Source organism: Lontra canadensis, unplaced genomic scaffold (assembly GCF_010015895.1).
Source record: "Lontra canadensis isolate GAN:19392208 unplaced genomic scaffold, GSC_riverotter_1.0 scaffold70, whole genome shotgun sequence".
Lineage (NCBI taxonomy): Eukaryota > Metazoa > Chordata > Mammalia > Carnivora > Mustelidae > Lontra > Lontra canadensis.
This window is the reverse complement of record NW_022631064.1, coordinates 699853-727681: the sequence shown is the minus strand read 5'-3', so window position 1 is coordinate 727681 and position 27829 is coordinate 699853. Positions and strand designations below refer to the sequence as shown.

Sequence of the window (27829 nt, the reverse complement as noted above, 5' to 3'; positions counted from 1 at the left end):
ATTTGCTTTCACAAAAGCAATAAGGTGTTTGATCCAAATAATGAAAATTTAAACAGCCTAAGGAGCAATCCCAAGTTTTAGATACAGTATTAGGCTCCTTTGGATTATGTGAGAGGGGGGAAAAAAAAGGGGAAGTGTAAACATAAAATCTGATATTAATGTTCAAAAGTAAATAAAAATTAACCTATATCATTAAAGTAAATCTTTTAGAGTTTTTTGTTTTGTTTTGTTTTGTTTTGTTTTGCTTGCTCCTATGATCCATGGTAGTGATCTACTATTTTCTGCCTACGCCGACTATGAAAGTGGGCTACATTGATTTCTCAGTTTGATTTCTAGCTCTAACATGTCTTTGGGCTAAACAGAAAGAGACAGGAACAGGAGAAAAACAGCTCCTACTTTTCTTTGTAGGTCAAATTTTACAAAATACCTTCTGATTAACAAATGCAGTGCTAACTCCATGGTACCTCTCATGGCCTCTGAAACCCAGGAATTACTTAGAGGAAGAAACAGTATAAATATAAATGAAAGAGAAATCAGAACCAACACAAAAACTATTAATAGCCAGAATTCTAGATAAGAATTCACAAACCGAAAAGCTTAGGGGACAAATCAAGGAGCAGCAGGGAGAGTCAGTCATTGGTTTAATTTTGGCTTGTCTAAAGAAAGCAGGTATGACAGTGCCCCCCAAAACCAGGAAGAAAGAACACTTTAATGAGTGGGAGTGATTCTAGAAAAAGCTTATGAGGAAAAGAATTAAAGTACAAGCTGGAGTGCATGAGACACCCTCCACTAGATGAGTAACTGAATTAGTATTTCTTCATGGTTCCTTTCAATCTTGAGATACCCAATAAACAGTTTTCTAAGGGGAAGGTTAAAAAGAAAAAAACACTGGGTATTGGTAAAGAATTTGGGAGCCAATGACTAGCAGCTTTAATCTCATTTGGAAATAAGAGAGAATCACTTACTCTTTTGAGAACAGAAAGAAGGTATCCAAATAGTGCACAAGGCACACGAACCATTGCTCCAAATAAACCAAGGAGAATGGGAAGTGAGGAAAATTTGGATGCAGTATGAAGAAAGCTTAGTGTATGAATCATAAAAGTGTTTACTAACTTAAACCAAATTTAGTTTCACAACAGCAGAGTTGGTGGAAGAGGAAATTGTCTGTAATGTGGAGGCAGAGCTTAACGGTCAACCAGAGCTTTTAAGAAGAAGCCCTTGGTTCAGATCCCACCTTGGATCCTCACATAACACACTGTGTTCCCCTGGTTATAAAAATGGAGCTAACACGATTACCTACATCATACAGCTCCTTAAGCTTTAAGAGAGCATCCAGCTAAAGACATAAATGAGATAATCCCTAAAAGGCTTCAGACACGTTCTGGAAACTAGAAATCATCCAGTTATCTAACAGCAATCAAATTCAAACTGTAAACATTAGAGAACTTATTTTGGACTGTTGCAAAAATCTGCCCCCCCCCAAAAAAAACAAATATAATTTAAATATACATTTTACATGTAAAATATACATATTTACAACTAGTTTAACTAAACGTTCTTAGACCTGGTTTTATTGTTGGCCTTAGAGATTCTCAACAAGGATAAATGAAAAAAAAAAAAAAAAAGAAATTATTCTTCTTTTTGGAGTTCTTTCAGCTCAATCCACCACTAAAAGTAGTAGCAGTCGGTCCACAATGTCTGCCCGCTTCAAACTCATAATGTTCTAGTTAGGACATACTGTGGGAAAAAAAAGCAGTAAATAAAGCTTCCAAGGTTGTGTATTACAAAACAGCAACACAAAGATACTGCAATTAAACAAACAAATAGAAAATACAAATGGAGGGGCGCCTGAATGGCTCAGTTGGTTAAGTGTCTGCCTTGTTCAGCTCAGGTCATGATCCCAGGATCTTGGAATGGATCCCCAGGTCGGGCTCCCTGCTTCTCCCTCTCCCTCTGCCTGCTGCTCCCCCTGCTTGTGCACGCTCTCTTTGTCAAATAAATAAATAAAATCTAAAAGAAAGGAAGGGAGGGAGGGGGAGAGGGAAAAAGAAAAGAAAACACAAATGTAATCTGAATTTGAGCACTGTGATGTAGCCAAAGAAAAACTGGCAAGGAATCAAGAGGCATGATTCTGGCGCCATTTCTACCACAACCTCACCATATGACCTTTGGAGAGTCCCTCTGACCACTCACTCATGACCTTCTCAGTCACATAAAGAGCCATTCCACGTCAGAGGTGGCTTCTACATTTAAAATTCTAGTATTCCAATGACAAGTCCTAATGCGCGACTTCTATCTGAACCCGAAGGCAACTGCACTGCCCTCTTTAGTATCAGTGCTTAAACACAAACCATCCACTGGTTAAACACCTCATCTGTTAAACACTGGTTAAACATCTCATTGCTATAACACAATCAGGAAACCAGAACAAAACAAACAAAAGAACAAGAAAACCAAAACAGAGAATTGGAATCACACAATTTTTTTTAATTTTTTTTTTTTTTAAGATTCCATTTATTTATTTGACAGACAGAGATCACAGGTAGGCAGAGAGGCAGGCAGAGGTGGGGGGGGGAAGCAGGCTCCCCACTGAGCAGAGAGCCCGATGTGGGGCTCAATCCCAGGACCCTGAGATCATGACCTGAGCCTAAGGTAGAGGCTTAACCCACTGAGCCACCCAGGCGCCCCCACACAATTTTTTTTTTTAATGTCTCCTGGTAAAGCCTCTTTCTTAATGGAGAAGTTTATTTTTATTAGACCAAGAAATAAGTGAATATTTAATTTCCTTAACAGAGGCTGTCCCATACCAAAAAAATTTTTTTTCTATAAATTAGATTTTCATCTTCTTGTTTCCATTTCAATTAGGAAGTCAGATTAAATCCACTGAGTAGGACCCTGTTTTACATGTATAAATCAAACTAGAAATTTGATTCCTCAGGAACTTGATATAATTTAGTTATAGCAGCATATCAACTCAAGTATTAAGGAATGAAAGATCAGAACATACTGGCAGCATTTATGAGAAACACCATGCTCTTAGAAAGCTAAAGTAAAAAATTAAATCAACTGTTTGCGCATTAGGAATAGCACATTATGTAAAAAGCCCTTGAGTGTTATGATTTTACTATATATTGCACTTGTAACACTCTTGTTCTTAATCACACTGAAACATATTACATTGCTTTTTAAATGGAATGCACCCTGCCACAATGTACTCAATCTTAATAGTATTCCAGAACAGCATGCCCATATGAAAGATAGGTTGATGAATAGGTTTATGCCCTATTCAAGGAGATGAAACAGCTCAATAGAAAGATTAAATAAGGCTCCTGCCAGTGGTTGAATCTTAAAGTCAAAGAGAAGAACACAACTCAAACCAAATGTTACAGGCAAAGGTCAAACAAGAGAATAATTAAGACCCTAACCTGAAGAGCTAGCTAATGTTCATTCATTCAGTGTAAATCAGAAGAAAAATTCTTCCTCTTAAAGTGTGATCATGGTAACTTTCACTGAGTCAGTTCTGAAAGATAAATTATAAAACTGAATGAAGGTGAGCTGCGTTCCAAAACCACCTTGACAGGGAACCACTCCTCTTATGAAACTAATGAAACTTGCACGCAAAACTACCCAGTTAAATCATTAATATCACACTTTTAAAATTAATCCTAGAATTATTAAATATCAAATATTAATAGAAATATAAATTTTGCTAAGAGACTCAGTTCTTTTTTTTTTTGCGGAATTCTATTATAGCCTAATTCATATATATATAAAAAAGATGAAGTTTACAAAGGGTAAACTAGCAATTTATGTTTCCAGGGTACTCTTCCTGTTTATTGACTTCAATGTCCGGCCACCAGTCTCGGCCCGTTCTAACAGGGGATCTAATTAAATGGATGAATGTACCTCACTCCATGTAAACTACTACCTACACAATGGAAATACTAACTCAGCTAAGAGAAAATCTGGGTGAGGCATAAAACAGTACTAAAACAATAGGAAAAATAAAAGTTGCTTATCATGCTTGTAAATATTTTGGAAGCATTAAAATCCCATCTGGAGAAAAATCTGGTTTACTTAAATTTATAATAAGACAACAGGTACATCTTGGATGCCTGGGTAGCTCAGTTGCTAAGCATCTGCCTTCAGCTCAAGTTATGATCCCAGGGTACTGGGATCGAGTCCCACATCGCATCACATCGCATCATATCACATGGGGCTCCCTGCTCAGTGGGGAGCCTGCTTCTCCCTCTCCCACTCCCCCTGCTTGTGTTCCCTATCTCCCTGTGCCTCTCCCTGTCAAATAAATAAATAAAATCTCAATTTTAAAAAAAAGACAACAGGTACATCTGTGTTTTATAAAAGTCATTCTCCTCATGTGCTGTCATATCCTGTATGTAGAAAACCCACGGTCTAATTTAGTTTCTCTTCCAAATGGTCAAATTTTTTGGACAATAACATCTAATTAGGATAGCATCTAAGTGAACTAAGTAAATTGTGTGAATTAATACATGTTTGTATCATGCCCATGGAGCAAACACAATCAACCAGAAAAAGACTACAAAGAAATCAAGCAAGCTTTTCCTACTCTAGTAATTCCTTTTCCTTGTAATTCTATTTTCATGAAGAAATGCTGAGAAACTCTGAGTCCATCTGACCGCAGTCTGGGGTCAGGGAGGGCGGAAACTAAACAATATAGCTTGAAATATCACAGGAAGAAGTTTTTAAGTGTTTCATAATGATGATTTATTTATAAATAAATACAACCGCTCTCATACATACTCCTACCCCTCCAGATAAACATGTACCATATACTCCAAAGAAGTCATTTTATTTCCTCCTTAGGACAAAGAGCAGTAAGATATTTAAAGACAGCAAATTTCAAATAATGTCTTCCTTAGAGATAATAATAAAGGTATGATTTATTTAACACCTTTCACCAAGTCCCTGAAAGATCGCTGATGTCACATAAATCCATAACATAAGGAAATAAGTAGCCCAAGAGCCCTGCCAGCTACCCGGTTTTTACAGATGGAATATGACAACTTAAGCAATTTACCCAGAGGTCAGGGAGCTAATTCCTGGCATTCAATCAATAGATACTTATTAATGGCTTCTGTGCCCAGCACTCTGTGCTGAATGCTTGGATGAAAAGTTACTTTCTTCTTTGTGCTTATTTGTCTTCCATTTTTCCACCCCCGCCCCCAAAAAACCCAAAAAAAACAAAAATTCTTACTCTAATAAAAAAATGTTTAAAACAAGAATGTGATGCTGAATGAAGTTCAGAGAAATTCAGAGAAGAGCAAGGTTTCTAGACTTTGAAATATTTAAAAGTCAAGGAGAAGTGGTATCACTTATGTATACCTTCCACTATACACACTGTCCAATGGGTGGGGAACCAGTATGTTCATAGTTGAGTTCTGTAAGAGAAACCAGATTTAGAGCTAGCAAATCTGTGTTCTCTGCCTGGCTCTGACATTTCCTAGCTCAAGTGACTAACTTTAGGCGTGTTACATAACTCCTTTCTACCCCAGATTCTTCTATCCCTAAAATAACAGAAAGCATCGTGCACATCCAGGATAGTATTTTAGGTATGTTACAAGAAAATCATTTTCTAAATGCTAAATTCCTACCAAACATTAGTCTTAACACATGACTATTTTGCCAACAGTTACGCATACTTCCACTAAATGGAGTCAAAGAAAAGATGCCATTTAGCCAAAATTTCTGACTAACCAAGAGGTAGATGTTAAGACATTAAAAACATCGTCCCCGCCCTTAAGAACACCTCCCACCATTTTACAGATATAGGAGTCTTAGGGATGTGGATACTATGCCCCATTACCAATAAAGAAAGGAAAATGAAGACTGCGGGCCGGGGGGGAAGATTAGGATAACATGATTCTGCTAAATCTATTAAGATTAAATTAACAATCTAAATTTGTAAGTTTCTTTGACAAATATGGTTTACTAGGACTTTGTATTTTAGTTTAACACTTCTGTCCTCACTCCATGGCTTTTAATCCCAGCTTCACTTAGATAATGGGCTACCAAAATGTATGCTTCTAGAGATTTGTGTTGATATTAAAAACCCTAATATTATTTAATTCTATTAGGATTTTCATTTGCCTTAAATTTATTGAGGTAACAAAAACTATATTAATAAGCTAGTAAGCAAATTTTTCAAGTCACTAATGGATTTTTGTGGGGTAGGTTAATCTTCTGTGATTCCCAGCATCACTACCTAATTATTTGCAAAACAAGTACGGTGCTTGTCATTCACAAACATTGTGCTTATCACACACCAGGACTAAAAATGCAAGCCTGAATAAAATAAGCACTTACCCTCAAAGAAATCATAGTTAGGTATTTTGGATCCAGACATTTTAGATCCCAACTAAAAACTTCAACTTAAGCCTCCTTCCCCACCTATCCCCAGGTTGTAACATTAAATCAAAGTGCCCCTTCTAGTAGCAATAGTTCATCTTCTGGATGGAACAAACATCTATGGTTAAACTAACCATAGAGAAACCACATGCATGTTTTGGAATGTAGCAGTTCTTGTTAAAAGAATAATCGTTTATAATCTATAATACAAAGTAAACCAAATTTAGAAATAAGTTCTAAACATAATATTTCCTTAACATTAGTTCAGCAATTTAATAACAATTCAATCTTCTTCTAGTCAACCAAAAGTCAGACACCCTCACTAACAAACTTTAATTATTTCCATTCTCTGTGCTGTTACTAACACTGAAAGAGAAGGAGGAGGAGAAGAAGGAAGAGGAGGAGGTGGAGGAGGAGGAAGAGAGGTGGGAGGGAGGGAGGGAGGGAGGGGGGAAAGTAGGGGAGGAGGGATACAGGGAGTAAAGGGAGGATGGAGAGGAGAAAGGAGAGGATGAAGGTGAGGGGGAAGAAGAAAGAAGAAAAAAAAAATCAAAATCCTAGCTAAGACTCCATTAGTTTAATTTTACTAGAGCAGTTGTCTTTGGATCAGCAATGCGAGCATCACCTGGGCAACTCATGAGAAATGCCAATTCTCTGTCCCTACCCCAGTCCTCTTGAAGCAGAAACACTAGGGTAGGTAAGCCCCAACAATCTGTTATCCCAAATCTTTCAGGCAATTCTGATGCCTGCTTAAGTGTGAGAGCTGCCTCCCTAGAGATGCTCTCATATACTAATCCTCATCCAAGCAGAGTGGCTCTTTCTGGGATTCAGTTTTTTTCATTGCTTCAGTTAACAAGCTGTTTCTTCCTCCACCAACTGGGTAAGTTACTTCCTTCATCCCATAAATTACACCATTTTCTAAGACATCACTATTTTTGAAAAGACTGAAGGAACGTGTACAATTGCTCCCCCCCACCAAAATTTTTTCTAACACTATTTTAATAATACAGAAATTGTTGTAACACCTAGTTTCACCAACGTATTTGGGAAAAAAAAAAAAAAAACAGAACGAACAACAAAACAAACAAAATGCTCTAGAGTAAGCTTATGGCTCTTCATGTGATAATAGCACAAAAGGTACATCTGTTTACTGCTCAAGCAGACCCTGCCAGGAAAATATGGACACGGTCACAGAAGGAACTTTCTAAACATCAGAGGCTAAACAAGTTGCTTTTCATTGATTTGTGTTGGAGTAGGAACTGGATCCAAAATTCAAGCGTAATCCACCAGATAATATGCAAACTTTTCCCATAAGAAATGTAAAGAACACAGTAATCCCATAATGTCACTGCTATGAAAACCATAATCCTTTTTTTTTTTAAAAAAAAAAAAAAGGCCAAAAAACCCAACTGTGCTAATAAACTCAAAGAGCAAAGTAGCTTCAGGCTCTGTAACAGTAACGGACTCAAAGCCTGGCCCGTGTACAATGATGAAGCACAATACATAAATAATTATTGTGCAACTTGCAAATTACTACTGTACTTTCTAGTCATTGCATAAGTAGAATTTATTGTACCACACTCTTGACATCTGTTCCTAGAAGGCTGGAGATGATGCCCAATAGAAGTGTCAAATGCCTAGAGACATGGAACAAAGTCGATTTCTTTCACTGATGATAAAATGACCAGCCCTTGACACTCGGGGACTCTGACCTTGCTGCAGCTGCTTCTGATTTGCAAGTGTTGGCCAGGAGTATCTTTTTCTGTCTCTTGGCTCCCAAACTTGCAATATATCATTTCTGAGGACCTTGACATTATTTCTATAACTCTTTAATTATTGGACTGATTAGAAACAAAAGATTCTTCAGTAACTTAAACTCAAGACCACACAGAAACTTTTATAACAACCTACTTAAATAAATGGGTTGAGTGAGTACACTGGAGGAGGGGGTTTGGAGGAGTGATAAAGAGCTTGCATCTGTTATTATGTAAATGCTAGCTAGAACACCTTAACAATTAGCTCTGAGTAGATATTCAAGTCCAAATGCAGTTATGAGTACTTTCATTTTCAACGACTAGCTGGCCCACAAGTAATATTTATTATACTAAGTCAATTATTTGTCAAGTCCTTGCTTATGAACAGACCTGCCATAACTTGTCAGTCTGGTTCCTGTGCATGAATGTCCTCAATCATATGCTACAAGCCTCAGTCTACCCCCCCAAAGCTTCTGCCTTCATTCAGCAAAGACCCTGAGCATCACATCTTAGCTTCTATGCCATCCTGATTCGAATTCATCCTACATACAGCCAGCCTCCTCTCTGATCTAGTTGTTAGCTCAAGAAGATAGTGCCCTACAAGCACTTTGACCAAAAAGGGAAACAAAACAGACCAAATACGTGTCCTAGGACTCTAATTTTTTGAAAGCAATTTTCTTCCACAGCTTGTAAAGGGATTCTGAAGGCAACAACCATGAAAAGCACTTTAAATAAACATACGCATTTGCAAGAAAATCTTCTAAATATTTCTATTCTAAATCCCATCTGGACTCATTGAATATTTTCAAATAGTTGATAGGTGCTGAGAACAGGGTTCTTGACAATGGAGGACTTTATTGTCATAAGTCAATATCCAAGACTTGTGGCTGACCTAGAATAACCTGATTCTATGAATTCACCAAAGGACTATGAGCCTATTATAACGGCCACTTATCAAGCCAAAGCTTTAAGCCTACTTGACATTATAAAGCAATGGCAAGAGAAAAGGAACAGAAAGAATGAAGAATCCATTGCCTTAAGAGTTGATCAATGCATTTTAAAGGTCGGTGTGATTTATACAACCTTAAGGCTCAAGGTGAAGTTATTTGTGCTGATGGGAAGGCAGTCTAGAAAGCAAAAATTGAAACACAGCAGAAATGCCAACTATTTGATTGGTAATGGCTATGTTTTCTACAGTAACTTTTTATAAAGTGAAAGAGTGCAGCTAAACAGATATCCCTCAGTAATCTACCTTTAAAAAGCAACATCACATACCACTAACTCTTTACAAATTTTTACAGAGATTCACATCAAATCTCCTCTCCTAGAAACCAGCCTGCATTTTATTAACTTGATGGTATAATTTCAAATTCTGAACTGTTGTATTAAAAAAGCACAAACGGTCTCTGGTTAAGAAATATGCAAGAATGTGTTAATGTATTTTAAACAATTTCATACAACCTGCTACTATTAAACTGCTATATTAAAATGAGTCGTGCATATTAAAGACAATCCAACAGGATCAGAAATACACCATTTATAGTTGATTAAATATGGTGCTTGGCTCATTTATTTAAAAAAAAACAAAAACAAAAACCTGGCCCAAAGTCCTTGAGTCAGGAATGGAAGCCACCATTTTCACTTTAGTTTTATGGCAAAATCACACTTGACTTTCATTACTTTGATTTACATTACCTATATTTTCCATGAATTTGGTATGACCTAAATATGAGGGCTAGCAATCCACCAAAATTGAGTCCTTCTCCAAAATACAGATATTTGATTTTGATGGGTTAAAGACAGCCATACCAGTAAAGTGATCAGTCAGAGTGTTATTTCAGTTAGCAACAAAACTGTCCTACTGGAGCAAACTACACATTTCGCTAGTGCTTCTTTTCCTAAATAGCAAGTAAGAGAATGCTACCTAAAAAATTTCCTAAATATTCCAAAAACAGTTAGGATATGACTATTCCAACATTAAATGCTTCTATTTGGGGAAGACATTTCTGGATAAAAGGCCTTATGATAAATAAGGCTAACAAAACAGAAGGGAAAACTGCTATACACTCTCATGGTTTTGTGCCATCTTCTCTAGGAGAACTAAAAAGGCAAGTCGGTGGGTTTGTTTTCTAAACAAGCTAGAAAGACCCAAATCAGAGAAATACTTTTTTTTTTAATTTCTACTTTTATTTATTTTTTTCAGTGTTCCAAAATTCATCCTTTATGCACCACACCCAGTGCTCCATGCAATACGTGCCCTCCATAATACCCACCACCAGGCTCACCCCACCCTCCACCCAGAGCCCTCAAGACAGCAACTTTACTTTGATGAATGAATCTCAGAGTCAAATATGTCATGTAGCAAAGTTTCTTTGTAGACTTTAGCATACCTCATTCCTTCTTTATTATGCAAATATAAGTTATAGCAGTAGTCACTTGTAAAATAGTACCCCAAAAACCCCCAATGAATTTATATCTTTAAAATAAAAAAAGTGAGGGTACCTTAATTCAAAAGCATGGAGATGGGGGGCTAGAATAAATGATAATATATAGCTATATACCAAAAATTCAACAAAAAGTTCACAGAATTATACTGGAAGCTCTATTAATCATATCCTACCTGGTTGAAATTCCTTGGAAATGCCAATGAAACCCAATCTTCTAAGTATTTAAAATGAAAAATATTTTACATTCTAAGACAATATCCTGAAGCCCCTCTATTTCTATCTAAAAATTAGTCATGTCTTCATCGTAAAGACTGACATTTCCTTGGGGTGCCTGGGTGGCTCAGTAGTAAAGCGTCTGCCTTCGGCTCAGGTCATGATCCCGGGGTCCTGGGATCGAGCCCTCCATCGGGCTCTCTGCTTGAAGGGAAGCCTGCTTCTCTTCCTCCCACTCCCCCTGCTTGTGTTCCCTCTCTCACTATGTCGATCTCTGTCAAATAAATAAAACAAATTAAAAAAAAAAAAAAAAAGACTGACATTTCCTTAACTTCTCAACATGAAACACAAATTGTTAATAATGAATAGGATAACAATTACCAAATTAGCTAACATAACATGGTTTAAATTCTTACCAATTACGGGGTGCCTGGGTGGGTCAGTGGTTTAAGCCTCTGCTTTCGGCTCGGGTCATGATCTCAGGGTCCTGGGATCGAGCCCCGCATCGGGCTCTCTGCTCGGCATGGAGCCTGCTTCCTTCTCTCTCTGCCTGCCTCTCTGACTACTTGTGATCTCTGTCTGTCAAATAAGTAAATAAAATCTTTAAAAAAAAAAAAATTCTTACCAATTACTATAGAGCATGTTAGGGAATCTATCCTTTAAAACAAAAAGTCTTTACTATCTGTGAATAAAGGCCGGCTTCAAAACCTATGGTCTTTTGTTTTTTCCATCATGTTATAAACATGCTATAAATAGTCTGACAGACAGTTTCACCTTTAATTGAACCAACTCTGACTACAACAGGGATATGGACTTTTGTCTCCTCCCTTCCCTGGGGCCTAGTGGAATAAATGCCGGAGGGATTCCACACAAGCTTTAGATGTCTTGGACTTAGACCCTATTTGTCTTGGAACCATGGGTTCCTTTCTTATTAAATTCTTCTATTTGCGAGGAGAAAGCTGGAACAAAAATGAAAAAGTCTAATGTGTTGACTTTAAGGTTTGTTCCATCAGTCATGATAGGAAATCTCAAGGCCTTTTTTTTTCTCTTTCAGGCAATCAACTCACAAGGTGCTTATGCTTTGTTTTTTTGTTTTGTTTTGTTTCATTTGTTTTAAAGTAGTATTTGAGAGAGAATGAGAAACAGAGGTTCTGGTTTACAAAGGCAGTGGGCTACAGACCCTGATGTAGTCTCACAGACCCAGTTAAAGTCTTTGAAAGTAGACCTCCCCAACATGGAAACCAACTCTAGCCCCCAGAACTGAAGCTGACCACCGAACTGAGCATATAGGAAGATAAAAGAGGACAGGAAAAACCCCTCTGAAACGCCCCCTCTCTTCCCTGCTCTGGGACCCAAGGTCCAAGCAGAGCAACATCCTTTCTCCCCAGGACTCAGTTCCTTCTATAAAATGAGGGCTGGAGCTGGTGTCTTCAGGTCTGCACCGTCCCATTCAATGATGCGCTAAGAGGAACGAATCCCAGTGTCGTGCGTTGTATCTGCAAGCTCACTTTTACCCTAAAATGAGATGAGCAATCGTGGGGATAGAAAAGCTACAAAGAAAATCCCAAAGAAAAAGGAATATTTTCTCTGACTGTATATTTCATAGATTACTAACCTGTAAAACAGTTATGGTTTGTTTGTTTGTTTGTTTGTTTTAAGTGGGTAGCAGAGGAAGTGCTTCTGTTCTAGCCTTTGTCAACTTTATCCCCTATTTACAACTGTGCAAGGAAGAAGTCCAGTCATCATCTGGGCTGGATCCAGAGAAACACAGCCTTGTTCAAATACAAGGACACCCTCAGCCCTGCCCCAGAGCTGAGTGAGTATGGCTGTGGTTCCAGCAGCCTGCTGGAGATCTGGCATTCCCTCCACACTGGTAGCAACGCACTCGGGGGCAGCCCCTTATTCCTCTAGCTCATATATGTGAACTGAAGTTACCGTGACGTACTTGGCCATGCCTGCAGGGCTCTATAAACAGTGCTGGCTCTCACTGAACAGGTGCGCAGAGGAGAGGGGAGGTGGGTTCTGTGAAAGCACAGGACTCAGGGCCGAGCACCATACCCAGCACAGAACAGGTGCCCACTGACAGACACACAACTCTTGAAAGTAAGCCAGAAACAGGACGCAGAATTATGGCTGATGAACTGCGGGGTGTGACACCATACTCTATCAAGGGACATCTCCAACTACCCATCATGGTCTCACAAAGCCCTACCAGTCTAGGATCAGAGTGACATCGGCTTCCCTTCCACTGCAAACTTTCACTGCAGTTAAGACACAGCTCTGGGAATAAGACGACCGAGTTTCCATTCTAAATCCACCACTTAATAGCTATGAAGGGGGGCAAGTCACTTTAATCTCTCAGCTCTCCTCCTGTGTGGCAAGTGACTCCTACTTACTTCACAGTCTAGTTGCATTCAGAAATAAGGCTGTGTTTGTGTAAGCACCTGGAGGGAAGGGGGGAGGGCTGGCTTCTGCAGAGGTACAGTCCCACCTCTAGGAACTCTGAACCCACGCTCCACAGAGGGCTCCGAGGGGAACAACAGCTGTGCCAATGAACTTCAGAGACTATGAAGGAAGAGACTGACAGCACCTCATGACGGTTTGGATTTGAAGACTCTGGATTAAAGAGATCCTGGTCTGCCCTCATCTGGCAGGGCCTGAATTTGTTTTCTCCTGTTATTCCTAACGTGAGGGATCTCTTTAATTACGGAGGGGGTGGCTCATTTGGAAGAAACTGCTTAAAATGGTTTCCTCCTTAAATTTAATATTCTAACATGACATAATGCTGTTGGCTACTTAGGAGGTTTTGGGGGGAAGGAGTTGCTGGCTCTTTATATGCTTTTAAGTTTCTTATGAAAGTTTTTAACTTTGTACTTGCACCCCAAGGCAATTACTGTGAAGGGTGATTTTAAGCACGACAACTATTCCCTAATTCATTTGCTTTTTATGTTGTTACTGCTGTTGGTGTCTCTTTACATCTACAAAAGAGCTTTTTTTCCTATAATATCATCATCATCATCATCATTATTGTTGTTGTTATTATTATTTTACAAGAGGGAATACAGGGGCGCCTGGGTGGCTCAGTGGGTTAAGCCGCTGCCTTCGGCTCAGGTCATGATCTCAGGGTCCTGGGATCGAGTCCCGCATCGGGCTCTCTGCTCAGCAGGGAGCCTGCTTCCCTCTCTCTCTCTCTCTGCCTGCCTCTCCGTCTACTTGTGATCTCTGTCTGTCAAATAAATAAATAAAATCTTAAAAAAAAAAAAAAAAAGAGGGAATACAGATGATCCCCTGTCCCTGCCTCAAACAAATCCTGAAAAAGAAACCAGAAGGTTTTCAAATTAGCTGAGACCTTCCCCTAGGAGGAGTTAACTTATTTGACTCAAAGCAAGCAGGTCAGAGAGAGGAAGAAGAATAAAGCTTAGAGAAGTCAAGTACTTCAGTTTAAAGTTCTGCATTGCCCTAACTGGATAAGTATGACATTTCAGGCTAGGTCACAACTTTTCTGTGACTCAGTTTGACTTGGGTAGTAATCTGTCCTAGCTTGCTTTCTGGGGATGCTGTGAATAACACTGTTTTGAAAGGTAAAGGCATACTGGAAATACACAGTTATCAAAATCCACATCTGAAATGTCACAGAGATAACAATATTCATTTGTGGATAGAACCAAATTTGAATACATTTGTGAAATATTTTTCAGAGAAATAATGTACCACAATGGTTTAATTCCCATAACTTTGAACAGCGCTGTAATACCTATAATACATAGGATAAATTATGTGCAAATACAAGTAGAAATTATCTAAAGCCTATCACTGTGACACAATACTTCCGCAGTGCTAAGTTAAGCTTCTGGTGTCCCAAAAACATAAAATGTGAAAATATCACAGCCTGTAACAAGGTGCAGTCTTTTCTACAAATACAAAAGGTTATTTTATCTGCTCCCTTCCTTCGCCAAACCCTGAATTTTCTCTCCCCCTGCCTCCGTCTTTGGATAGTAGATTTAAGACAACAAAGTAAGCAAAATGTAGACGAAAAAATATGAGAGCTAAAATAAAATCAAAAGTTAGCAAAAACAACTGTTGCTGCTTCCATGAGAGCCAAATCATAGGCCACAAACCTGTTGTTGGGGCATCCTGGGGCCTTTCCATTTCAATCCTTCCTACTTCTTCAAAGAAGGGGGACCCAGAAATAAATAAGCATGGGAAACGGCTCCTCCACTACCCCTGGGACAAGGTCTCCACTGCTTTCACTCCTGGCTCCTTGCCTTTCATCTTAATGCTTCTAGTTCTAGAAGTTTCCCTGCATGCAAACAGAACCACTTGAGTAATCGCCAGGATGACTTGAGCAAAGACAAATTTCCATATGGAAACTCCACAATGGTGGATTGACAGAGCCAGTCTACCGCGGACCTGCCTCTGCCAAGAAGGTCAGGATTCCTTTTCCTTCATGTTGGCGAGGCAGCCTCACCCTATGGGCTGGGAAATTCAGGGCCATTTGACTCTTTAAGACACAAGTGCATTTCTGTACAGCCCAACGGAATCAATTAGCAATAACTGCACCTCAGATAAACCTCATTGGCTATGATACTGCCACTGCGCAAAGCTAGCCCAACGGAATCAGAAAGATGACCACTTAATTCACAAAGGATTCATGCACTAAATCACTTGATAAACCTTCCTATCCTTCTAGAAACAAGAAGAACCCATTTAAGATCTCAGAATGCCTCATGTAGTGATGGGTAGACAGCAGATGCTCAATTAGTTCTCGACTGACCGCCTATTTATTAAGTGCTAGGTGCTACAAATACAAAGACAGCCAGAGCAGATGACTCTGTTTGAAGAACAGGCTTGTAAATAAATGATTATAGTGTCAGCATTGCAGTGTCAGCAGCAGTGATAAGGTGCAGGGGTCACACACACACACACACACACTCACACACACTCACACAAAATCACAGTGGGTTTCGGAAGAGGTATTTAATAGATATTCCTAAAGGTAAGCCTTGAAAAGTAAGTATTATTGGTAAAAACTTACTTGTGATTCAAGAACCTAAAGGAAGAAGAGAGAGAATCAGAATGAGCAAACTATTGCCAGTCACCTGCTACTGAACACCAAGCTTTCCTTGATGAACTCTGAAAGGGCAACTCTAAGGAAATGGAATATTCATATATTTTTTCTAATGAGGAACCTATGTATTTCAGTCACACAGCTGAAACAGCGAAATTGGCTAAATTTCCATCTAAGACTCTTGGCTAATTCTTGATTTAATTCCCCAACTGGTGTCACAACAGCCATTTCCTATTTTCCTCAGGAACCTGAAAAGACCTCAGACCTACAACAATTTAATTTGAGATACCTAAGGAATAGCCTCTTGTTCCACAATTACCTGATTTTGTCATCCCTGATGTCACTGTGAGATGCCTACTGCGAGTAGGAATCAAATTGCTCTCTACCCACTCCCACCACCGCCCACCCCAGCTCAACATCCTGTAGATCCTTCTTTCAACAACATATTGCCAGTTAAGAATTCCTCCCACTTCCTAGGCATGGAGCACTGGAGAAAATTCAGCTACTTCAGTTTTACCTCAAAGAGGCTACAAGCTACTTAGCAAAGTCAAGACTGTCTGAAGAGCTAACGCAGAACTTTTTTTCCTTCAGTCAAACAAAAGAAAAGTTCTTTCCTTAGCACTAAAAAATATGCATTGTCACTGATTTTGGCCAGATCACACTGTGGTCACCCAAGTAGTGACAACTTCAGAGAACCAGGTCTTAACTTCTTTCTGTCACTGCCAGGGTGATGGAAGGTTTTCTATTCAGTTAAAGGACATAAACACAAAAGGAAATGATTTAAAGTGTTACTTACTCACATGAGGACATGATTCAAAAAAAGAGATTATGAATACTACAGAACCAATGGTATGGGGAAAGAGTTGGCTGTCCATTAAAATAACTGTGGCAAGCCAAATCCTCACCACATGTTCTTTCACAGCCTCAACTGGTTAACTTTCCTAAAATTTCACCACTAGAATCAAACTGGCAAACTGTCCTTCAAAAGAGTATTCAACTCTAGGGCCAGAAGGAACAAGGAAGTCATTCAAAACACCTCTCTCTAATTCAAGATGACCACACCTTAAAGCCAATCCAAATAAATAAGAACTTAATGGCTTCTTAAAATTATGCAGAGAAGGCCTTTTTAAATGCCTTCCTCAACTGGCATCATTTCTAGAGTTCCGTATTTCAGGAAATAGTTATTTACTTCTCACCTAAGTCCCTCCTGCTGCAGTTTATTCTCATTTCATCATTTTAGGTTATTGTCAATCATATATTATACAATTTTTAAGTACTCACATATTTCAAGATCTTTTCATTTCCACATCAAGGAATTATATGTCCATTTTTCCTATAGTTTTGGATGACATACAACTTCGTACTATTCTGGATATTTTTTTCCTTAGAAATTTCAGTACTAACTTTGAATTAGACAAGTTCCAACGAGTAGGTCTCCACTTTATTGTGCAAACAAGAAAACAGCGCCCTTAATACGTGAGAGGACACATGAATGCAAAAGACTTTATTAAACAATGCCTTTTGAAATTTCAGCTCCTAATTTTACCTTATTACCGTGACAAGACAGTATCAGCCTCTCTCAACTCTTTACCATCTACAGCTGATGACATCCCGCTTCCAGAGACTAAAGCCTCTGACGTCTAAAACCTCCAACCTACATGTGTTGAAGAAACGTACTCCAAATTCAGTCTTCTCTTATCCTGTCCAGTTTAACCATTTCTACAGATTCCTCTAGATGCCTGTTTAGACCTTTATCGGCCAACCTAAGAAAGCTAGACTCTCTATCATAGCATCCTCTATTTCCCTATCTTAGTCACTCCTGAATTTAAGAGATAGTATCCCACATATATATATAAAGAACATATACCATTAGGAATTCCTTACCTATTACCAGTCAGGAGGTTTAACAATAGATTATCATAAAACTACAGAGAGCTCTGTTAAGTCCCAAAGAGGAGAATGCATATTGACTAAGAAGATAATTAGTATAAGAGGAATTAAAGGAGTGGTTTCACTTTATTGTTTTTATCCGAGAGGAATTCCAATGAGTGTACATTTATTTCTCAGGTAATAAACCCCCTCTCATAATGGGGGACACCAAACATCTGTCCTTGCCATTTACTAATTCCTGTTGTTTCCAATACTAATTGTGTTTAACATGTTATATTACACCTCTTGACTGTTTAAAACCTAAAAAACAGACCTACCCTCGTGCCTCACCCCACCTCCAATTGTCTCTGCTGATCTTAGAATTATTATACCTGACTACTCAGCTGCTGAGTATTGGAACTGCCAAATGACAAGTAGTCATAGCTTCCTCAGACACAAAAAAAAGTTGTAAAAAAAAGGAACAAACAATTAGAGGGCAACAACTGTAAATCATGTCAGACCCTAAAAGCAAAATGACCATTCCAAACTCTGTAATCTATATTACAGCAATGATCAGAAATGTTCAACAACATACCACCACAGATACTCATGTATCACTGCAGATAATCACAATTTTTAAAAGTAGAAAATACACATGTGTACACAAAAGACCCCAAATAGCCACAGCAATCTTGAAAAAGAAACATAAAACTGAAGGTATCACAATCCCAGACTTCAAGTTTTATTCCAAAACTACAGTGATCAAAACAGTATGGGACTAGCACAAAAATGGACACATAGATCAATGGGACAGAACAGAAAACCCAGAAACAAACCCATGATTATATGGTCAATAAATCTTTGACAAAGGAGGCAAGAACACTGAGTGGGAAAAAGTCTTTTCAACAAATGGTGTTAGAAAAACTGAACGAATAGCTACATGCAAAAGAATGAAACTGGACCACTTTCTCAGATCATACATAAAAATAAACTCAAGTAGATTAAGGACCAAAATGTGATACCTGAAACCATAAAAATCCTAGAGAGAGCATAGTGGTAATTTTCTGACATCAGCTGTAGCAACATCTTTCTAGATATGTCTCTTCAGGCAAGGGAAACAAAACCAAAAATAAACTCTTGGGACAATAACAAAATAAAAAGCTTCTGCACAGCAAAGGAAACAACCAACGAAACTAAAAGACAACCTACTGAATGGGAGAAGATATTTACAAATGATATATCCAATAAAGGGTTAGTATCCAAAATATATAAAGAACGGATATAAGACCAAAAAACCCAAATAATCCAATTTCCAATTAAAAAATAGGCAGAAGACATGAACAAACATTTTTCCAAGGAACACATATGCAGATGGCCAAAAGACACATGGAAAGATGCTCAACATCACTCATCATCAGGGAAATGCAAATCAAAACTACAAGGAGATATCACCTCAAACCTGTCAAAAGGGCTAAAATCAAAAACATAAGAAACAAGGGTTATCAAGGATGTGGAGGAAAAGGAACGCTTGTGCACTGCTGGTAGGAATGCAAACTGATGCGGCCCCTGTGGAAAACAGTACGGAGGTTCCTCAAAAAGTTACAAATAGAACAACCTTATGATCCATTAATTGCACTACTCAACATTTATCCAAAAAATTGAAAAAAAAAAAATTCAAAGGAATACATGCACCCTTGTGCTTACTGCAGCATTATTCACAACAGCCAAATTATGGAAGCAGCCCAAGTGTCCATCAACAGATGAATGGATAAAGATGTAGCATGTATACATAACAGAATACTACTCAGTCATAAAAAAAGAATGAAATCTTACTATCTACAACTACATGAATAGAACTATAGAGTATAAGGTTATGCAAAATAAGTCAGAGAAGTACCATATGATTTCATTCATATGTGGAATTTAAGTAACAAAATAAATAGAGGTGGCTTGGGGGAGAGACACAATCCAAGGAACAGACTCTTAACTAGAAGAGAACAAACTGATGGTTACTAGAGGTGGGGTGGGTGCGGGGATGAATGAAACAGGTGATGGGGAGTAAGAGTACATTCATCATGGTGAGCACTGAGGAATACAGGATTGCTGGAAGATGGTATTACACACCTGAAACTAATGTAACACTGTACATTAACCACAAGGGGATTAAAATAGAAAACTTAATTAAAAAATAATACACATGATTTTTTAAATGACGATCAGCAAAATATTAATGTATTTCAAGTGTAAGATGCCACTGATCATAAACAGGTTTAACACTACTGTATGCCACACAAAGAAGGAAATACAACCAGGAAAACTCCTACCACCAGACATATCCCAGCTTCAAAGATATTAAAATGCAGATCTCACCTCTATGAAAGACAATAATATCATTATATATCATATATCATTATAGTTGATTAATTATTTGCAGGCATATGAACATATCATAAAAGATTTGGCTAAAGATGGTGTGCACAGAAAGGCACTCCAGCAAACTGATCTTGGGGAGAAATCTTATCAATATTTATTTTAGAGAGGGGGTAGAGCGAGAGGGAGAGAGAGAGACTATGGCAAGGAGACACCTCTCTGAGCGCAGAGCCTGACATGGGGCTCCCTCCCACGACCCCGCAATCATGACCTGAGCTGAAATCAAGAGTCGGACGTTTACTAACTGAGCCTCCCAGGTGCCCCTCAAGTAAGTTTTATTTTCCTTCTGGTGTCACTATATTTTCCATTTAGGCCTCTTCAAAGTTTTCATGAAGAAGCTATCATGGCAGAATTCTAATACATTCTCCACCATGCTCTCCACATTATTCCTTTAAATCTCCACTCTTGTTTGCAAACACAGAACAGTCATTCTACCACCATGACCCTGTACTGCTGAGCTGGAGGAAGGTCTCCATTGCATAATGCCTCCTCAATGGACACACTTGACTGCCTACAGCTCACAGAACCAGAAAGGTTTCTATTCTTTTGGCTTTTATGCCCTCAGTGCTGTGAGACTCTCCCTATTACCCACCTGCCTGGGAGAAACTTACTCATCTTTTAAAACTCAATCCCAAAATTACTTCTCTTCCCTGTCTTCCCCATTCAGAATCTTCTTCATAGGTGCCCCTCCCCCCAAACTATATATTTCCCCTCCATATCCTATATATAAGCAACATTTTAGTGCACTTGAAATCTGCTTCTCTGGTCCCCTACTAGTCTGTAACCTGCAAAATCTATAAAAAGAACCCCCTTTTTTTCCCCCCTTAATTCTACTTAGTACTGCCAGGACCTAGTATGGTACTTACCCCAAGTATTCAAAACATTTAATGAAATTCTGAAAACGAATTGTGAACATAAGAACACTATGACCCAGAAAACAGTAATTATATAATCACACTCACATCCTGAACTCAGTTAAATATTTTCAAAAGATAAGGAGTATGGCAAAGGTCTTTGAAAACATGAATCAAACTTGTAAGTCCCCTGGTACAAAATCTGTATTTTTCTTAACAGATTTTTAAAGCAAAAAGCATATTCATGGCTTGGGTTAATGACTGGATTTTACATATCTAAATTGCTTGTAATTAGTAAAATTCTCTTAGGGAAATATGTATCTCACACATGATTTTAAGACAGTTAACTGTCTTAAAATGGCTCTAACTAACTAACTGGCTCCTAGAACAATTGATTTATATAAATAAGGAAACCTAAACAATACATCCTATTCTCAAGTAAGTTATTTGCTGTGATATACTTTCACCTGCTTATTTCTCATATGCTCCAAAAATAAATAGCTATGAAATGTTACGACCATAATAATATAGTACAGAACACTAAGCCAAGACATTTAAAATCATCAATCACATAAAAAGAGATGCACAATATATTTTATTGCTAAGTTTCTAAGAAGTTACTATATTTTCTGCTTTAAATTATCCTGTTTTTGTGAAAGAATATATAAACACATGCAGATGTGAGTGTGTGTACACAGAGTGATTAAATATCTACAGAAAAAACCAGAAGGGTAAACAACAAACTTAACAATGATTTCCCCCTGGAGTGGGACTTAAAAATAAGGACAGTATTTTTAGATTTTTTAATGACAAATAAATCAGTGCCATTAATTGTAATTGTGCTGTGCAAAGAGATTTCACCTGATCTAAAATGTGCACTAGATCTGTACAACACATAAATATACAATAGCCAAAATAATAAAATAATAGTAGATGCTTGCACAAGTGTACATATCATTCTCAGCCATAAAGTAATACTTCCTTCACACACAAGCCATAGTTAATCTTACATTTCCTAAAACACATTTTTGTCTGTCATCTGTTCTATTCAAGTGTTGAGCTCTCCTTTTTTGTTTGCCAAATTATTTTCACTGAACTCTTGTAGCCTTCAACAAGAATGACCACTAATGCCAGCATGATTCAAAACTGTTTTGAAACCCCCAGCACATATAATAAATATAACAAACAAAGATTATCCATACGTAATTAACTTGTAGAAAATTAGTCTTTGGAAAAACACAGAAAGTTCACTGAAAAAGTACTGGAACCAAAAGAATCTCCAGAAACAAGGTAACACACAAAAAATATATATATAGCTTTTCTCCAGAATACAATAATCCCATTCCGGAATAACAACTTCCGAAATTTACAAAAGCCACAAAAACTTAACGAACTCAAAGCACATATTACCCATAAATAAAGCTCTATCACTTTATCGAGAGAGCTATGACACCTGAATGAACGAAAAAATACAGCATGCTCTTCGGTAGGGAAGATGGAATATCACAAAAAAAGGTTAATTTCCTATAAATCAATCTATACCTTTACCACAATTCCAACAAACATCCTGTCTTCTGTATGCCAACACGAACACAAAGCAGTCATGACAATTAATGAGAGAAATAGGGGAAGCCCGCTAACCGGCAACCCTCCAAAGATCGAGGAGTAAATAAATATAGGAAAGGATAGTCTACCTCGCTAGTTTAAAAAAAGTGGGGGGGGAGGCAGTATTTTTAAAAGACTGGCAAAGAATTGAAAATAAAATAATGTCACACTCCTACAACGCAAATTGTTATCAGGTACATGGCAATAAATCTTTTGACTTATTCTTCAAGGACTAGCTCATGGCCCACCTTTACGAAACTTTGAACTGTCAGGAAGAGCGGTCATTACTGCAGGAGAGCCCTGCACGCTCACTCTTCCAGGGAAGGTCTAGGGCCTCCACCAGCTGGTTTATGCCACCAAAGGCAAGGAATGGAAGATTCACTGTCTTTGTGTATCAGCATTTGTTGATTAATAGAAAACTGGAATAGAGAGGAATCTGGGAGTAAACAAGAGCTCACTAGGCTACCCATGACATTCTGTAACGACAACAAAACCACCCCCACTTGAGAAACGTTATAGAAATGTATCTTGGCGGGGCACCTGGGTGGCTCAGTGGGTTAAGCTTCTGCCTTCAGTTCAGGTCGTGATCTTAGGGTCCTGGGATCGAGCCCCGCAACTGGCTCTCTGCTCAGCAGAGAGCCTGCTTCCCTTTCTCTCTCTCTGCCTGATCTCTCCCTCTCTCAAATAAATAAAAATTTAAAAAAGAAAGAAAGAAAGAAAGAAAGAAAGAAAGAAAGAAAGAAATGTGTCATGGCTAATGACTGTTTCATGCTGCGATTCTAAAACAGAATTACTGAATCAGAACATGGAAAAACAAGATATATATATATATATATATATATATATATATATATATATATATATATCTCCATATTTGTCTAGGCTTATTACCTAAAATCATGGCAGAAAAGACATTAGCTGAAAAGATGCTGAAGCTGGTGCTTAAAGTTTCCAGGAAGAACCAGTTTGTACTATGAGGTCCCCTGCCTCATCTTCCAGCTGCTCTCCTGGTCTCCCACAGGTAAGGAACAAAGGGGAGAAACTGTGGTCTCTAGTTACCTTTAACTCTGTCTATCCAAGGCTAAAAACTTGCTGCTGTTTAGGAAAATCATAGGACCTTCACTACTGGAATGAAATTCTATTTATAGCCAACATATCACACGATTGTTTACAAAATGAATGAACCATCCTGCCTTAGGAGAAGCTTACAGCCACTCCTGAAAAGATAAACAACCTAACCAGTTTTGAACTCAAGCCATGCTTTCCCAAAAGCCAGAAAATTGCTTTATATTCCCTAATCAGTATCATTCAGGAAAAACTTCCATCTTCGTGCAATGAAAAAGAGGACCATTCCCCCAACCTAGGAAAACGGTAAGTCTGTACCAGTAATGAGTTATCAGGCAAAATATCCACAACCCAAATGGTATAATTTATGAACATCTCACTCTTATCAAACTAATTTCAAAACAATTTTGTGGCATGTGAGGCATATCTATGTCAAAAATCAAGACATTAGCTGTCTAAAAAAAACAAGGAATTATTCCCATTGAACTCTAGGAGTCATAGACTAAACATTCAAGATGGGAAGTAAAATGATCTGAAGAAAAGCCAAATTGAAAAAATATATATATTTTAAGAGAGATGAATATCAGCAAAGCCCGTAACTCAAAGAAAGTTCAAAGCTTTATTTTCTTTTCTTCAAAGACATAGCATTTTAAAGGCAGGTCATATTCATATATTCCCTGTGTTCAAATCCTGCAGATAAAAAATAATCAAATACACAAGACAGGTAAAGGTTACTTATTAATTCCCTAGGCAGTAAATTTAATCTGATACCTATAATCAACTCTTCCTCCCTGCCCCCCCCCAACCATACCCTCCACTCACGCCTTGAAGGATAAATGTTTTGTTAAGGTAAACATTATAAAAATAAATCAATTAAGTCAAATTCATAGAGACAGAAAGTAGAATGGTGGTTGCCAGGAGAAGCAGGGGAAAAGGAAAGGGGATTTATTGTTTCCCAGCATAAAGATCTTCAGTTTGGGAAGACGAAAAAGTTCTGGAGATGGATGTGGACAAAGTTATGCAACAATGTATATGTGCTTAATGCCACCGAACTGCGTACTTCACAACAGTGGAAACAAAATTTTACACTATGTGTATTTCACAATTTTTAAAAAATCAATAATCATGGGGTACCTGGGTGGCCCAGTTAGTTAAGCATCTGCCTTTGGCTCAGGTCAGGATCTCAGGGTCCTGGGATGGAGCCCCGCATCAGGCTCCCTGCTCCACGGTAAGCCTGCTTCTCCCCTCCCTCTGCCCCTCACCCCCACTAGTGTACATGCTCTTGCTCTCAAATAAAATCTTTAAGAAAAATTAATCACCGATCTGGTGAACTATATAAGACAAACTGAACAATAAAACAATTGAAAGAAAACTGAAAAATTGTCAAGAATTTAGAAGACTCTAAATAAAGAGTACTAATCCCTCTTTTGATTACAGACTAATGATCACAGAAAGAATGATAATCTCAACATATTAAATAAATGATACTTTTAACTTACTTAGATAACATGGATAACTTTTAAAAATAGTTTCAAAAAATCAATACATAGAGGTGCCTGGTTGGCTCAGTGGATGGAGCATGTGACACACTTGATCTTGGGGTCATGAGTTCGAGCCCCATGGTGGGCAAAGATCTGACTTTTATTTAAAAAACAAAAAAACAAAACAAAACAAAAAAAACAGAATCTGATTCTTTCAGGGTCCCTGGGTGGCTCAGCAGGTTAGGCATCATCTGCCTTTGGCTCAGGTCATGATCCCAGGGTCCTGGGATCAATTCCCACATCTGGCTCCCTGCTCAGTGGAGAGTCTGCTTCTCCCTCTACCCCTCCCTCCACCGCTCATGCTCTCTCCCTCTAGCAAAAATAAATAAAATCTTCCAGAAAAAAAAAAAAAAGGAATCTGAGTCTTTCAAAGAGCTTCTAAAAGACCTGTTCTCCTTAAATGAAATTGGGTAAAAGAAGGCTCAAATTCAAGTTTATAAGTAGTAAAGGAAAAAAGCAAATGCCCAGTTTTCCATGAGAGAAACTAGATTGCCAGGTAAGTCTGCAAAACATAAAGATCAAAGGAACAATGAATGGACATTGTTGATCCCAGATTTAGACAGAAAAGCATTCTTGAAAGAACTAACCATATGAATGCCCTGCCAGTCCTCATTATCAAATTCAAAGGCAGCAAGGTAACCAAGGTACTTTGGTAAAAAGTGTTTAAACTTTTCGGCAAAAAGGGGTTATTTCATGTTATGCATCTTTTTAGGAAGGGGAGGACAGACATGTATTTTTGGACAACAAAGCATCAGAAAAAATGGAAAAGATTCCAAGACATCACTTATGAATGAAAGGAAGTAACAAAGTGAACACTATTTCACAAAAGTATATTAAATAAACTCCTCATTTCTCTCTGCCTAACAAAGAATTAAGGCGGTAGAGGCTACAGGGGGCGTAGGGATGAATGAGCCCATCTGATGGAAAGAATATAAGAAAAAATAAATTTTTTAAAAAAATTGTAATGAAGAGGGTTCCCAAGACAAATAGGTTTCCATATCTACAAAGTGGCCTACATAAATATCCTAAAAACACTGTCATTAAAATACTTAACCCTTTTCAAAGATCTTGGCTTCCTAAAGTTGATGATTTATACTCTTCTTTCTTGGCAGGTCTCTAATATGTCTGATTAAAATCATTAAAGGAAGTCCTAGATTTGTTGATTGGGAAAATGTCCCAAGATGGTAAGAGAAATGCTGAGTATAACCTTGCCAATCACTGCGATTATAGGTTCAGTGTTAAGGAGGCCACCCTGAAAACAGCAATAAGGGCGCCCCCTTCTGCCAGGGCAGGTGGAGAACTTTACGTTCAACTACTGACAGTACGCTCTACTTAAACAACCTATCTTCAAATAAAAGTCACGAGAGACAAGGCTAAGAGAACAGGGAAGACTAACAAATCCTTGAAGAGTATAAGACAAAATAACCCAAAATTCCTGTTCCAGTAACAAAACGTTGTTGGCAGCTTATAACACAAGAACAAGCTATTTTATTTCTGTGATTTGACGAAAATGAAAAGTACAGAAAAAGGGGTGCCTGGGTGGCTCAGTTGTTAAGCGTCTGCTTTCAGCTCAGGTCATGACCCCAGGGTCCTGGGATTGAGCCCCACATCAGGCTCCCTGCTCCACAGGAAGCCTGCTTCTCCCTCTCCCACCACCCCTGCTTGTGTTCCCTCTCTCGTTGTCTTGCTGTCAAATAAATAATAAAATCTTTTTTTTTAAGATTTTTATTCATTTATTTGACAGAGATCACAAGTAGGCAGAGAGGCAGACGGGGGGATGGGGGGGAAGCAGGCTCCCTGCTGAACAGAGAGCCCGATGTAGGGCTGGATCGCAGGACCCTGAGATCATGACCTAAGCCAAAAGCATAGGCTTAACCCACTGAGCCACCCAGATATGCCTAAATAATAAAATCTTAACAACAACTACAAGAAAAAAAAAAAAAAAAAAGAAGAAGGAAAAGTTGGACAAAAGGTAAGGGGAAACTAAATGTAATTAACCATTCCAGGGTGGTACCAGAAATATTTAAAAAAAAAAAAAAAAAGTCCTACAGTACTTGTACTAATTTCAAGGAATAAAATGAATAAAATCAAAAGAGAAATTACGTTCAACCTATCAACCAACGGCACGTATTTAAATAAATATATGGCAAGCCGTGGAATCCTAGACAGATAAACTTTAATGTAAAATCACTTTTCTTTTTATTCTTAATCCACAAACCCATTAAAATTTGGCATTTTAAGAAGAAAAAAGTTAAGGGGCATCTGGTTGGCTCAGATGGTTGAGCGTTCGACCCCTGGTTTTGGTGAGAGTCATGATCTAAGGGCTGTGATACTGAGCCACAAGCTGAGTGTGGAATCTGCCCCAGATTCTCTCTCCCTCTGCCTCTCATTGCACTGGCACTCTCTCTCTCTAAAGTAAATAAATCTTAAAAAAAAAAAAAAAAAAAAAAAAAAAAGAAAAAAGAAGAAGAAGAAAGAGAGGAGAGGAGGAGGAAGAAGAAAAAGAAGAGGAAGAGGAAAGAGGAGGAAGGAGGAAGAAGGAGGAGGAGGAAGGAGGAGGAGGAAGGAAGAAGAAGGAGAAGAAGAAAGTTAAAGC

At 38.2% G+C, this 27829-nt stretch overlaps 1 protein-coding gene across 2 annotated transcripts in view; it reads right to left on the bottom strand.

Moving 5' to 3' along the window:
- MLLT3 (MLLT3 super elongation complex subunit) overlaps positions 1 to 27829 on the bottom strand; it is a 279058-nt gene that overhangs the window by 131728 nt on the left and 119501 nt on the right. The window contains exon 1 of one of the 2 annotated variants that reach the window (XM_032880506.1): positions 16189 to 16227. The exons of the other annotated variant lie outside the window; for it this stretch is intronic. Coding sequence (XP_032736397.1) covers positions 16189 to 16201 — 13 coding nt within the window. The 5' untranslated portion in view covers positions 16202 to 16227. Of the gene's footprint in view, positions 1 to 16188; positions 16228 to 27829 lie in introns of those variants that run through there. 2 annotated transcript variants of the gene reach the window in all.